The 14313-nt window shown below is 41.9% G+C and overlaps 1 protein-coding gene across 1 annotated transcript; it reads left to right on the plus strand.

Moving 5' to 3' along the window:
- The first annotated feature begins 214 nt into the window (after positions 1-214).
- Positions 215-7364, plus strand: LOC119914089 (barH-like 1 homeobox protein). The gene is given in 4 exon segments (XM_038733091.1): positions 215-1450; positions 1452-1533; positions 4100-4322; positions 5679-7364. Coding segments are annotated over 4 exon segments (972 nt in total). The 5' UTR covers positions 215-1081; the 3' UTR covers positions 5977-7364.
- Positions 7365-14313: the final 6949 nt, after the last annotated feature.

The following is a 14313-nucleotide window of genomic DNA, read 5'->3' on the forward strand; positions in this document are numbered from 1 at the left end:
TGTCTCTTTTATCAAAGTGAGGATGAGCCAGGGAGGAGAGGATGGGAGAGGCAGGGAGGGAGGGAGGGTGAGAGGCAGAGTGAGTGGGCGTGTAGGGAGGTCCACTTCCAGCTCCCCTCAGCCAATGAAGGCTTGTCACAGGGGACTCACGTGGACGTGGCGCTCTTAAAACCTAGCTCCTGACTTTTCCTCAAGTTCAATTTTTTGGGATTCCCTCCCACCCCCATCACATCTAGTCCTTTTACTTGCCAGTTGTGACTATTTAACCCAGTTTAGCTCTCCCTTTTTTCGCTTCTGCGGCGCGCATCGCGTCGTCCCGAGTCTTCCGCTTCTTCCTCTTTTGCTGCTTTTCTTTTCCTGCTGCAGCTCTCGGACTCCTCTCTCTCTCTCAGTCTCTCTGTTTCGTGTTTTTTTCCCCCCCACAGTTATGTCGTTCTACTTAGAAGAATGTGAACAGTTTTCATCTGTCTTCTGTGCCACATGACGAGCTGCCCTCAACATATCCCGCTCCTCTCTCAGGTCTGACGCGCCTGCACCTGTCCATGGTGCTGAAACGCATTTTTCCCCACGAAGACGCCGGTGCGCTGCTGCTCTCACATTTCCAAAAATAGTCATCAATTCTGCATCTTTTTCGTGTTCTGCTGGGTGAGATAATTTCAGCAAGAACTGGTTCGTCTTGCCGGCGAGGCTTCTCAACTGAAGGCAGAAGGAGTTGGTCTTAAAGGAAGCAGAAAGAATCGATTACGAAAGAGACTACAGCGACTGCATCGATTTCAGGAGGACTCGTCTTGCTAGACTTGACAAAAAAATAAATAAAACAAGAACATCGGATGCATGGACGATTGTTGTAACGCAACTGAGCCTGGAGATATTTTCTCTTTAAGAACCAGTTGGGGAACTGGAAATAGCGGATGAATAATCTCCATTTGTAGCGTATCCAAAAACAGTTTTCTTGGTGTGGGGAGGGGGGTTCTTTTTTACTCTGCTGGATCAACTGAGACTAAAACACCCCCTCCCCCTCCCAAAAATAAAAGTTGTCCTGAATACCAAATGGTAGTTTGAGGAGGCCTCGAGCTAGACAATGGAGGCGTCCGCCAACGGGTCCAGTTTTGGCATCGACTCGCTGCTGTCCCACAGGCCTGGAAGTCCGGTGTCCAAAGGGGACAGCCTGGCGGGGGAGTGCCGCTCGCCTCTGGAGTTCAGCCCGAGATCAGATGTGGAGAGCGGCTGCTCGTCGCCACCGTCGCCGAGGAGAGAGTGCGCGGAGGAGGTGGCCCAGAGGCAAGGTCACGGCGTGGGCCTACCGCCGCACCTCCAGCACGCGCAGATATCGGCGGGGTCGCAGCAAAGGACCGTGACCTCGTCTTTCCTCATCAGAGATATTCTCGCGGACTGTAAGCCTCTGGCCGCTTGCGCGCCCTACTCCAGCAATGGCCAGCCGACCCAGGAGGCGGGGGAGGCTGGCCTCGAAGATAGCGGACGACTTTATGGAGAAAATCCACAGCAACTCGTCGTCAGACAGTGAATATAAAGGTAAGGATGTAAAGCGGTCTGTCGGTAGACACAAGGAGCTGTTCTGCTTTGGAGGTGAGAGTGGAGGGGAAACTGATTTGGCTCATAGTGGTCTTTTGGCTCCTGCAGAAAATGACTGACTCTTAAAAAGCAGGTAGTTGTATCTGGAGTGGCTCCTTCTTAGTTTGAGTTTTTGCGTGTGGTTCAGGTGCAGCTTGTCTGGCCTAAGTGCTTCTTTAAAAAGGGATTATTAATTTGGGCAAACCTCATTAAATCATGATTCAATATTAAATAAAATGAAAGAAAAGGGTTATAGGGGGATCTGTTACAAAATGTGTGGTGCAATGCTAGAAAAATCTAATACGACATGAAGTTGGAACGACAATAAATTCAATTTCAATGAAAGCCAAACTGCTCTTCAAAATATAATTAAAGCATTGTGTTACGCTCGATGAATATAAAAAAATAGAAAACCTAGAGAACTATAAACGTAGGCCTAATTAAAAAAAGGTCATTTTTATTTTGAAGGTTTAGAAATGTTCAGATTATTTTATATCATTCTAATAATAATAATGTAGCTTTTTGAATCAATTCATTAGTAACAGCCCGCCGGAAGCCATCATCAATGAGGAAAAATCGACCCCATCCTCTGCCGCTGCATCACGGTGGTGGAAACATGACACTTGTTTCTGCTGGGTGACAGACTAATGAGTTCATTTTCATTATTTTTTTTTCTTTCTTTCCTTCTTTACATTTAAAATCAGCGGCTGCCTGCGTGCATGCGCGGCGCGTCTCGAGCTTCGCATTAGCGGAATATCCAGAAAGCATCTGTTGATGTCAGGGAGGCAAGAATGGGAGAGATGACAGGGTCGCCTCCAGATAAATGCCATCAAGGGCCTCTCTGTTTCCAATCATGTCAGCCATAACAGACATGTCACCTCCATTGACAGTTTAATGAAGCAGTGCCTGGAAAGACGACGACCGCTGCAGGCTACAGTGCAAATACATAGCTTATACTAATATTTAATACTTTTGAAAATGTATAGGCCTAATTATTATTATTATTATTATTATTATTATTATTATTATTATTATTATTATTATTATTATTTCAGTAGTTTTTTTATTTTGTTTTATTCACTTCACAGGCTCACAGTGTTTTTCTTCCAACCTGACTTTCCCTGTAGCTATTGATACGGCCTCACGTCATCAATTTGCTCAACCAATTCAGTGTGTGCGTCCGCGCGCGCTCACGTGTGTGACAGTGTGGATGGAGATGCTCCTCGACGCGCTGATTGATTGAAGAAGCCGCGGGGCCCACAGCGCTTCTGCACGGTAGCTTTGATTTCCACGAATCCGCCTCCTATAATATTTCAGGGATTTGATGCAATTTGTCCCCGGCGCTAATCAGATTTGTAACCGCGCAAGGCCGCCCGGCTCTTGATTTCCACTCATTTCCACGGTCCTGTGAAGTTTCTCCGGTCGCGGTTGAAAGGCTCGTCCTTCCCTTGTGGCTCAATTAGGCGGATTATTGTGCTTCTTGAGACGACTCAACTATTCAACTACTAAGATCCCCCCACCCCCTCTCCCCCCCATCACCCCCATATCAATGCTCGTCCTGACATGACACCACGCAGAAAAAGAACAAAGACTGCGGGTCTACTGATGGGAAAAATATCAGATTGGAGGAGTAAATATTGGAAGAGCTTTTCATAACAATTTAAGACCAAATCAAATAGCTCCATATAGCCTATAGGCACTGTTTCTAACGGCGTGTTTTTTTTACACTCCACAGTCGAAATTGTCAATCCCTCTCAAATAGAGCGAAATAGTTGTAAAAAAAACCCCCCAGCATGCTGGTAAAAATCAGACATGTTTATAAACATATTTAACAAAAAATATTTGAAGCGCTTTTATCATTTTCTTTGAAATGCGCATAAAGTTAACTGTGTAGACTTTATGCACTTGGTGCTCATACCAGTGATTTCAAATAATTCAAAATAAACTTCCCGGTTTGATTTTCTGTGGTCACCCCCACTTTTCTCGCACTGACGTAAAACGGAATAAAATTGCATTTAAAAACGAATTTAGCCCTGTTCCAAAGTTGGACTTTGTCGCGTCTTTTGGGGGGTGGGGTGGGGCAAGAGTTTTTATTATTATAACATTAAATCTTGCTGATCAATCAACCAACTATTCAGCCAATAAAGCCTTTATTTATATGTCATACAGTGAAAGAGTTTTGTAATTTTAAAATAGTTTTTACAGATATTTTTTTTAGAATTCTGTTTTGCTTTCATATTTCATATTTCTGTTTTCTCCGGAACCAAATTCTTGATTACAGTAAGCAGCCCACACGAACATAAAATGGACCCTTTTAAAACTACTTTATATTTTAGTTCACACTGATAAGCTATTTGTCTGCCTTATACAATGCTGCTGTACAGATTTATTTGCGCCTCCATGTATGGAGGTGGCGCGTGCACACAAAGATGGATGTGGTTTTATACAGTGTGAAGCCATGGCTCTGTTTTCACCTTCTTCTCTTCTTCTTCTCTTCTTTTTGATCGGCGCTGTTTCTATCCGCCAGTGAAAGAGGAGGGGGACAGGGAGATCTCCAGCAGTAGAGACAGCCCTCAGGTTCGGCTGAAGAAGCCCAGGAAGGCCCGGACGGCCTTTACGGACCACCAGCTGGCGCAGCTGGAGCGCAGCTTCGAGCGGCAGAAGTACCTGAGCGTCCAGGACCGCATGGAGCTGGCGGCCTCCCTCAACCTCACCGACACACAGGTCAAGACTTGGTACCAGAACCGGAGGTAAAGACACTGCGGCTGCTAGGGAGGAGGGGGGAATAATCTGATTTCTCAGGGCCTGCTCATGACCAGATAGACCGAGGGACGCCATGTTTTCCTTTCACCATCAACCTTAAGGTGGAATGAGTTCACTTCACTTAACTGCACACTGAGGCACCCACTTGGTCTGCAACTAAACATTGTATTAATTATTAATCAAGCTGCCGGTTTTTTACCCTCGATTAATTGTTTGGTCCAATAAATGTCAGAAATTGGTGGGAAACCCCTTCACAGTTTCTCAGAGGCCAAAGGGGTCTAAAAATGTTGTCCAATGGGGTCCACCAGAGACATTCAGTTAACTGTCATAGAAGACAGAAGAAAGCAAATGCTCATATTTGATCAAGTGGAACCAGTGACATTATGCCATTTTAACTTGTAACGACTGATTGATTATCTGTAGTTTCTGATTTAATTTGATGTCAATCAAAGTCGAGTAACCGTTAGTTTCAGCATCAATTTTACTTTAAAATAACACACCCAATAAAATTACCAGGAACATCTAGCCTACTGATTGACAGCTGATCAATTGATCTGATATCCTTATTAGCTATAACACTCTCATGACTAATTAGCCTAATTTTATCTTTTACATTGTTTTTTTATGCATCCTTTTTCCCGACTTTTACCTCTCTGTTAAGAAAAAGAAAATACCACAAGATGAAACCACGTAGACACATTTATGGGTGGTCTGGGAAGCTCTGCCAGCCCTGAATGTAGCCTATTCTTCTGTTTACAGCATCTTCATGCAACAAGATTACTTTTTTTTAAGCTCACGCCCGATTACAGCCAATCACCCTGCAAATACTTTGAAAACCAAGGCGTCAACATTGTGTAAATAAATAAAACGCCATGCGCTGGGAAACCGTCTTCGTCAGTGTTAAAACATGTTTTCTGCAGTTATCGGTTGAATTAACTTTAGCGTTTATTTGCCTAGGCTACAGCTTTGACTCTCAGGCAGCTATGACATAAATAAATATAAAAACAACACTTTGGAGTATGAATAATGCATCGTTGCATGTGTGCATATCAATAATTCAAACAAACCACTATATCTACTCAATTATCTTTATTATGAATTATTCACCTGCATGCAGTGCATACTGGCAATAACAAACTTGGGCGCGAACGCAAGTGGCAGGTTGGAGATTTTGGTGATTTAAAAAGAAAAAAAAAAACAGATGTATCCCTGACTTCTAATTAGACCCCAGGTAACCGGATGGGAGATGTTTTGGTGTGTGTCAGATTCAAAACACACTCACTAATAGTGCATGCATTTATTATACACATGCTAAGGCTAAAACAGCGTCTTTTCCCCTCCAGGACAAAGTGGAAGAGGCAGACTGCGGTGGGACTTGAGCTTCTGGCGGAAGCTGGAAACTATTCCGCCCTGCAGAGGATGTTTCCGTCCCCGTACTTCTACCCGCAGAGCCTGGTGTCCAACCTGGACCCCGGAGCGGCCCTCTACCTGTACAGAGGCCCCTCGGCGCCCCCGCCGGCCCTGCAGAGACCCCTGGTTCCGCGGATCCTGCTGCACGGCCTGCAGGGGGGCAGTGAGCCCCCTCCGCCGCCTCCTCTGCCCCCCATGTCCGGCGTGCTTCGGCCCGCTCAGCAGCGGTGAGCCGGACCCTGCAGATTTTGTTTTTTTGTACGCCGACCTTGGCAGCTTTGGACTCATTAGAAGAAATTAAAGACAGACAGAAAAATATAAAAACGTGACGAACAAGAGAAAAAGAAAGAAACTTTTCGTGGCCTTCATGGTGCGAAACGACCGATTGTAGGCTGAACCCCTGTGGACGGAGCTTTGTGACTGAACCTCGAACTGTCTTTGTGGAAGGATTTTATTTTCCATTTTTGGGGGGGACATGAGCTTTATTTATAACTTATTTATTTTTCAATATGAATTAAAGCATCTAAGTTATGTATTTATTTAATCCAAGTTTCAGTATTTTCAGTGTTTTTACCAACAAAGATAGGCTACAATTGTTGGTGGCACTTTGACCTGTCCACCTTAGTCCAAAGCTAATTAGACCCCCTATTGGCATTATTATTATTATTATTATTATGATTATTATTATTATGATTATTATTATTATTTGGACGTGCACGGATAGTGGCAAAAGCAGAAACGAGCATCCTTCCATGTATTTTCAATATAATGTAGTTACAGGATCCAAAGGAACAATTAGTAAATATTTCTTTTTTTCCTTTCTAAATCTGTCATTGATTTTTCAACAAGCAGTCATAAACATGTAAATAAGAATATTTTGCATTTTATTCGAAAGAGACTGATTTTAAAGAAACTTTTTGTTTTGTTTTGATCTATGAGTGTGTCGTTTTCAGACCACGGTGATCCAGTTTAACACAATAGGCTAGATTAGCCAACCCGAAACTATAGAGGTGAATGAGTCAGAATAATAAAAAAGAAAAAAAAGGGGGGAAAAAAGCAGATTTGTCTGAGAAAGGATGGACTACCTGCCTGGACCCACATATAGGCACAACCACGAGAGCTACTGAAAGAAATAAATCTATATAAAAAAGTCTTTTTCCTGTTCTTAGTTGAAGTTTTAGCGGAGTAAAAATGTCAAGTAATTTATATAAAAAAAAGCAGTTTTATCTCCGCAGATGGGGAAACAGGGGAAGCAATCACCTCGGTAATGTCTTTATTTCTGTTAATTTTTTTTTTCGCTAAACAAACGGATCGGACTCGGGTCCACGTCCAGGCGTAACTGCCTGTTGATTTGCTATAGATGTATTTGAACAGACGTTGTGCATTACTTATGTTATTTCATATGAAGCCGTGATTACCCTTACTTGTTATACTCTCCTTTGGTGAAAATGTATATTGCAGATATCAAACTTGTGGAGTGGTTCTCGTATATTTCCTGGATCGTTTTCTTATTTTTATTTTTATTTTATTTTTTCTCGTCCCTCTAGCTTCCCCCAAACTCTCCCGTTTCGTGAAGTTCATTTATTGTGTGAAATTCACAGCAAAAAGATGGACAGAAAAAGAGGGGGGCGGGGGGGGGGGGATTTGATGTAAAAGAGAATTACTTTTATAAATGTGGAAATAAAAGTCTTTCATTTAATGCACGTGGCTGCTTGAATATGTGTGAAACAGAAATGCCACGGGGCTTGTCAGAGAGAATAAACACTCTCTGCTTACATGGATTTCTCCATTTAAAACATGCAGTATAAGGACAAAACAGATATGATAGAAACAAATATCATACTTAAAATGTTTCGTTTTGGTTGAGATTGCAGACGTGTTTCAAAAGACAGTCCTCCTGTAAAGAATCACAATGGCAACTGTGGAAAACGTTTTAAACAAATAGGCTATGCTTTATAATAATTTCACACACACAAAAAAATATTTTAAACACTCTAGTTGGGTGCCAAAAAAATATAGTTTCCATATTAAAGACAGAAAGAAACATTTGAAGTAGGCTACATGTAAAGGCTTGCTCAATGTTTTTGAGAGCTTGACTGCCCACTGCCCAAATATTAAATATGCCAATAGAGTGTTTTTATTATAAAGTGATATGAACACATTTCAGAGTCAATGAGCAAAAGGTTGGGGAGATGGGTGGCGTATAGCTTTAATTAAAACATCCCCGCTTTTCGGGAAGCAGCTCGAAAATAAACACACGTTTAAGGGCTCGCGGGTTTCTATTAGAGTAAGACGTGTTCCAGTGAATTTGAACATGTCTGTCAAACCACTTCCCCCTCCTCTGTTTGGTTTAGTGTCGTTAATTTAATTTGTTAAATGTTGAGATGAGGGCGTGAAGGGCAAAAAAAAAAAAAAAAAAAAAAAAAAAAAAAAGTTAATAAGAGCGTCACCAGCGGAGCAAAGTAGGCCTATTTTAACATCCGTTTTCTTAACCTTTTCAAAAGAAGAGCGTGGATTTGCGCAACAATTATACAACTAAGCTCAATTTGAACAAATGTTGATGTTTTTCTGTGTTAATAACACAAAAATGGGCTTTTATTAGGCTACTTACTACATTTTAGTGCTGCGTTTTATATAAATGCACAGTTTTGATCGTAAGGTGTATAGAGGAAGGTAGAAAGTTTGATTGGAAATTGATAGCTACCCCCCCTACACACACGCACACATACACACACAATAAATACCCACATGTCCAAAATGGAGCCTCTGTCATGTTCACCCCACTCCCACCCTCTGTCACCATTCCCACTTTCCTAAATTAACAGCAGCAACTCCAATTCGTTTTCCATAAACAATGCAGGAGATGAAATATTAATGTTATGTGCGCAATTGTTTAAGTGCCCTAAATGATCCCATTTGGAAATTGATTGTTTCCATCCTTCTTTTCCTTGAGGGTGCTGGATGTGCGCTCCTCTGCCAAACGGCTCCAGCAGCTGGTGACCGGGCTGGAGCTGACTGCAGACCGGGAATCAGCGTGGGGACAGCTGGTCAGCGGCTCCATCGCCACCACCCCTCCCTCCTCCATTCAAATTTCTCCCAACCCCCCCCCCCCCCCCCCCCCCCCCCCCCCCCCCCCCCACACACACACACACACACACACACACACACACACACACACACACACACCATCCAAGTCTATGAGGCCCCAAGTTATCCAGCCGTAGTGCGTTGGGGGTTAAAGGAGTTCAGGCTGACGGACAAGACTTGGCTTGTAGGATGTTAACGATTAGACAAAAGACTTTAATAGGTTTTAATTGAAAGTCGATAATGGGTTTGATAGCCAGCTCCCCCTGCTGTCATCCACGCATGGCACCTGTTATCTGGGGCCTCCACTTAGTGGCCGTGAAATATCAGACTGACGGCCTGATAACTGGCGCGTTTATGATGCGTAAAATTGCATTAAAAATACAGTGGGCCGAGCAGAGTTTTGACGACCGAGAAGGTGAAGAGGAGAGAGGGGAGGGGAGGAAATCAAACACCTCCCAACTTGCCAAACGATCATTATAGTCCCATCATGAGGATCCGTGACCGATTCAGATAACGATGACCCTTTGTATGGAGAAGGGGGTTATTCTTGCAAAGTGCACAGCTGATTATATAAGGAAAAGCCTCCGTGTGTCTTGTTGGATGACTCGGAGATTTTTCCCCCCTCTATTCTTTGCATGTGAAAGGCTGATGGTAAATCCCCCGGCTCTTACCGTGGATTGTCCCCGGCTCAGGGTTAATGAAGTGCGGATGGAGTCTCGTTGAGCTCCCGACAGACAAAAAAAAAAAGAAAGGCTTAGAGACCCAGAGGATCAGTGACTCCTGCTTAATCCCACGGACTCCGAATAATAATAATAATTCTAAAGAACGAACTAAACAAAAACACAACCTTTTGATGAAATTAAGAGTGAATCAAAGCGTCATTTGCATTGTGCTCGTGGTGTGAAAGCTTTTTATATTTGCTTTCATTCCTTTCAGTGGACCAATGAGGCAAATCTGCAGCTCGCATTAAGATTGTTTCAATACACTGCCAGCGTTTTGTTTTAAACATCCGCGGGGGAAGATGAAAAATAGATCAATTAAAATGTTCAAGAAATGCATGGCCTATTTTACCATTTTCCCCAACAATGGCAATAAACGAAAAGAACTAATTTGACTGTTTTGTGTGCACAAGTAAAATATGCCTTTATATGGGCTATTATATCTGCTGTTAGCCAGAGAAGAAATTACATGAATGTATTCCCACATGCCTATAACCCCTATCCTACATATTACATGTATTTAGGGCATTTTGGAATAACCTTTGAAGCCATCATAGCACACAGAAATGTTTCAAAACAGAGCAAAAGCACTTTATTACACACAAACTCTCATGTGTAATGCTCCAAACAAAGTGTTTGACTGTGGTTCCCAAAAAAGAGAAAGTTAAAGATTTTTTTCTTTCACATCCATACACAAAGGCCTGTTTTTTCCCTCTTAACAGGGCAATAAAAGTTTTGAATAATAAAACATGCAAAGTGATTAAAATGTTTTAAAACCGACAGAGGAATGAGAAACACAAAGCAGCTCCTATGTATGTGTTTCTTTTGGAAATATGGCAGTCTGTTTTAAATAGGATCATGGCGCTTATACTGTAAAAATGTAAAATATAGGCTGCAGTTGGATGCACTGATCTTCAGTTTATGTTTGCAGTATTTAGAGTCTATACAGCAGGCAGGGGAAAGTAGCCAACTTCATTCATCTAACCAAAATGTCTATGGCTTAACAGCAGAAAATATGGAGGAGAAAAAGATTGGCGTAAAATAAATCTGACTCAGCAATGAACAGAGACATTTAGAGAGATGAAGAAGGCCTACATGATGAAGTAGCAAATGGAAAGGGGGAGAGTGTGGAGGAGTGAAAGGAGAGCAGCAGCCTGCCTTAGAGATCCACTCCTTGCCTGGAGGTACGGGGGGGCAGCGAGGAGGAATGAAAGCCTCGCGGACTGGAGCGGAGATAACCCCACTAATCATTTCCCCAATATGACGGGGGAGCACTACAAACTTGGGTCAGGGTCGCGGGGATTGACATCCCAATCTCAGCAAATAATGAAAGCTTTCCTCTCGGATCAGAAGGAGGGTTAGGAGGAAGACAGGAGAGGAGAGCGGGAGAAGGGGGATAGACGCAGGGAAGAGAGAGGTGGGGCTGCTTCACAACCACACACATAGCCTGCACTTGAAATCTCTCATTCTTTCATTTCTACTGGACTGCAGAGGATGGTTAATATCCCAACTGACTGACTGAATTTACCATATGTGACAGCTTGGATATGGCCCACTCAGGCACCCTCAAAACCAAGGGCATCACTTTATGTTGAAAAGTGGTGGGGACCTAAGGGCCCAGATCACGGGCGTGATGATAGCCTACACTTGGGTCATGAGACGATGCACAAGAACAAGACAGGAAGATTTTTAACATTATTTTGAAGAAATAGCCAATTTAATGTTGTAATATATGAGCCAGCGGCCTCAGGGTCCTCTCCCAGAAGATTTTAAGCATTAAACGTTTAATGTCCTGCATTCTGGAGACATTTTCTGCTCCAATTTACAGTGTAAATGTCTTTATTTATATAAAGGAAAACAAAAAAATCAGCTGCCAGGTTGCAATTCATGAATAAAAAAATACAATAGAAAATAATGCAGTAATCTGCAGCTTGTATTTTTATTTTTTTTGCTTAAGTTACTTTTTTTGGACAATGCACATTTGTTTCTATGATAGTTAAATTGCATTTCATGTTTTATTGTGCAAATAAACCTTTCTCAAAACATTTTCATTTGTTAGTTAACATTTCTTGGTGCAAGCTATTTTTGAGAACATTTTTAACAAAAGTGATGGGGACAAAATCAGCCATTTCAAATGTGACGGGGACATGTCCCCGGCGTCCCAAGTGTAAATGACACCTATGCTCAAAACTCTATTAAATGTTTTGTATTAAATGTCAATAAAATTAAAAGGTCAGGTCATTAACAGGTGACAGCACTCAAGTTTTCCACAACAGTTGTAACCTTTTGACACCTTTAGACAAAATTGTCAAAACAAACCTTACACTCGTTTCATTGGGATGCCTTGTCTGTCTGAAATGAGTTTATTCAGTCAGCTGGCACAGCCTAGCTAGCAAAGTTTTCAATGCTAAACTAACTGGTTGTCCATCTAATGCTACATTTACTCATTTTGCTTTTATCCAAAGCGACTTACATTTGAGGAACAACTTACAAGCATCAGCAAAGTAAGAGATCCATGAGTAAGAGCAGCAATCATAGCCTATAAGAACTATTGACACATATGGCATCAGGCATCAATGGGACCGATAGGCTTCCTAAGTTAAGGCAAGCAACTCAAGCAATATTGGCAGACTGGAGACAATTGAACACATTATTCCAAGATAGTTACCCCAGTTTCTGTCCTTGCAGTAGCTAAAAAGTCAACTAATAGGCTAAATTAGAAAAAAATAAATTAAAAATAATGTTACATAGCCTATTGCAATTGTAATAGATAGTTTACAACAACCAGTAACAAATGAAAAGTCTAGCTAGGCCTATAGCTGCTATTAAATGAGCTGAGTCAAATGTATTAGTGTTAACGTTAGATTTTATTTAGATGTTACTGCCACCCATTTTCTTTAGGCTACACTTCCGTAGTTCTCTTTGCCGACTAAGTAACACTGGAGCTGTCAGCAATTCACAATATATCCAACTAGCAATTGCAACAAAGAGGCTGACATGGATAGTTTTCCTCACCTGGCAACTCGTAAAACAGGTCACGAGCAATTACATGCAGTATTTTTCACTTTTAACTGTCCCTTAAGTAAACAGGATAAGCCAGTATATTTTCATAATTTAGTTTTATTTGTTTGTTTTTTGGAAATCTGGATCTCTGACCATAACATTAGCCTTTCTGATAATGATGGGGGAATGTTTGATACCTTAAAGGAATGCAAAATCCTATTTCTCTTTTAACCAATATAAGACATAACACATATCAAATGCACATTTAATTTGATGTTAACTCAAAGGAACTTTGCAAAACCTTTTCCTAAAGAAAATACAGCCTAAATTTAGCAAAACTGATATTCACATAAGGAATTACCAAAGAAGAAGTGAACAGCAGCTCAAGGCGATTGGTGTCATGCATGTGATATATTGGTTAGATAGATACAATATGATCCCAATGGGTAATTGGTATAAAAACACATAACAGCAACAAACACATTCTTGATTTCTTCTTGATGTGAATGTCTCCATTTTTCCCAGGGAGTAATGAAAGCTGTGTAGCTTGCAGCAGGGGGTCAGTGTAAGCCCCATTACTATCAGATGACACAGAGATTATTCAATCAATACCATGTTGTGTTACGGCAGGCTTTGCCGCCTGCCACTTTGTGCCTCTCTGCAGCCACTTCAGCCAGACGACATGGCAAAAAAAAAAAAGAAGAAGAAGAAACACCCTGAGGCCCTGACCCCCACCGGCCAACCAGCCCTGGAAATGCCTCTGGGACCAGATGACAACTTCAAGCAATGAGTAAATCTCACACTGATCTGTATAAGACTTCTAGACAAAGACATTCAAGGAAATGGCAAACTCTGCTATAAAATCGCACCACAAACAAGTCATTTTCTTTCAGCTTTCACAATATAAATGCAAAGTTATTCATCTGCAGTAGACCCAACATGATAAATTCAACAAGAGCAAACAAGAGAAGGACTACACAGACTGAAAAATAACCCTTCTGTGTGAAGACACACTCATGATGTGGGTTGCCTTGACTGCTATGCCGTTGTTCATAGTGATGGTAAATGTATCTGATTGACAGTGGGACTGGAATTTCATCATTGCCTCTTAATTGACATTTTTAAACTGAAAGGTTACGTGACCTTTTATAGGTGAAAAGAACAAGGGGTCACACCCTTTAAAAATACATTTTAATCCCATTACACACCCAAGGTCAGCCATCTCATAATAAAGCTGAATCTCCAAACCTTGAAAAAGCAGATTTTTCTTGAAACTACAAAATTTTCAACACAGCAGCAACTTACTATTTATAAGTGATCCCCACATACAGCTTACACATGTGCAATAGTGTCCATGATCTGGTCTCATTTGAAAGCAGGGTAAATTAAAGGGAACAGGCAGTTTCTTGGACAGCCCGGTAGACCCTGGGGGTCACTGACCAGGGCCACAGGGATGCCGCTCACCTTATAAACATAAAGGGAGGAGAGACCATCAATAAATGATGAGGAGTGGTATACATGTATTTTTAACGGTGCTTCTGTGTGATGTCTGGCAGCTCTCTCACACTCTGTCTCCTGGTGGAGGGCAGAGAGCAGAGCAGGACCACGCATTTTTGAATTAGGCCTTCCTCCCTGTGTGTTGGTTGGGGTGAGGAAGGGGAGGGGGCTGCGTTAGGGGGCCATGCAGTCTTTGTAAAATGAAAAAAAAAATAATATTAAAAAAGTGTCGATGGCTAACAGGTTCCTGCTTTTTCCAGCA

The sequence above is a fragment of the Micropterus salmoides genome, unplaced genomic scaffold (assembly GCF_014851395.1).
Source record: "Micropterus salmoides isolate LMB-PRFRI ecotype aquatic unplaced genomic scaffold, ASM1485139v1 Ms_hic_scaffold_20, whole genome shotgun sequence".
Taxonomy (NCBI): domain Eukaryota; kingdom Metazoa; phylum Chordata; class Actinopteri; order Centrarchiformes; family Centrarchidae; genus Micropterus; species Micropterus salmoides.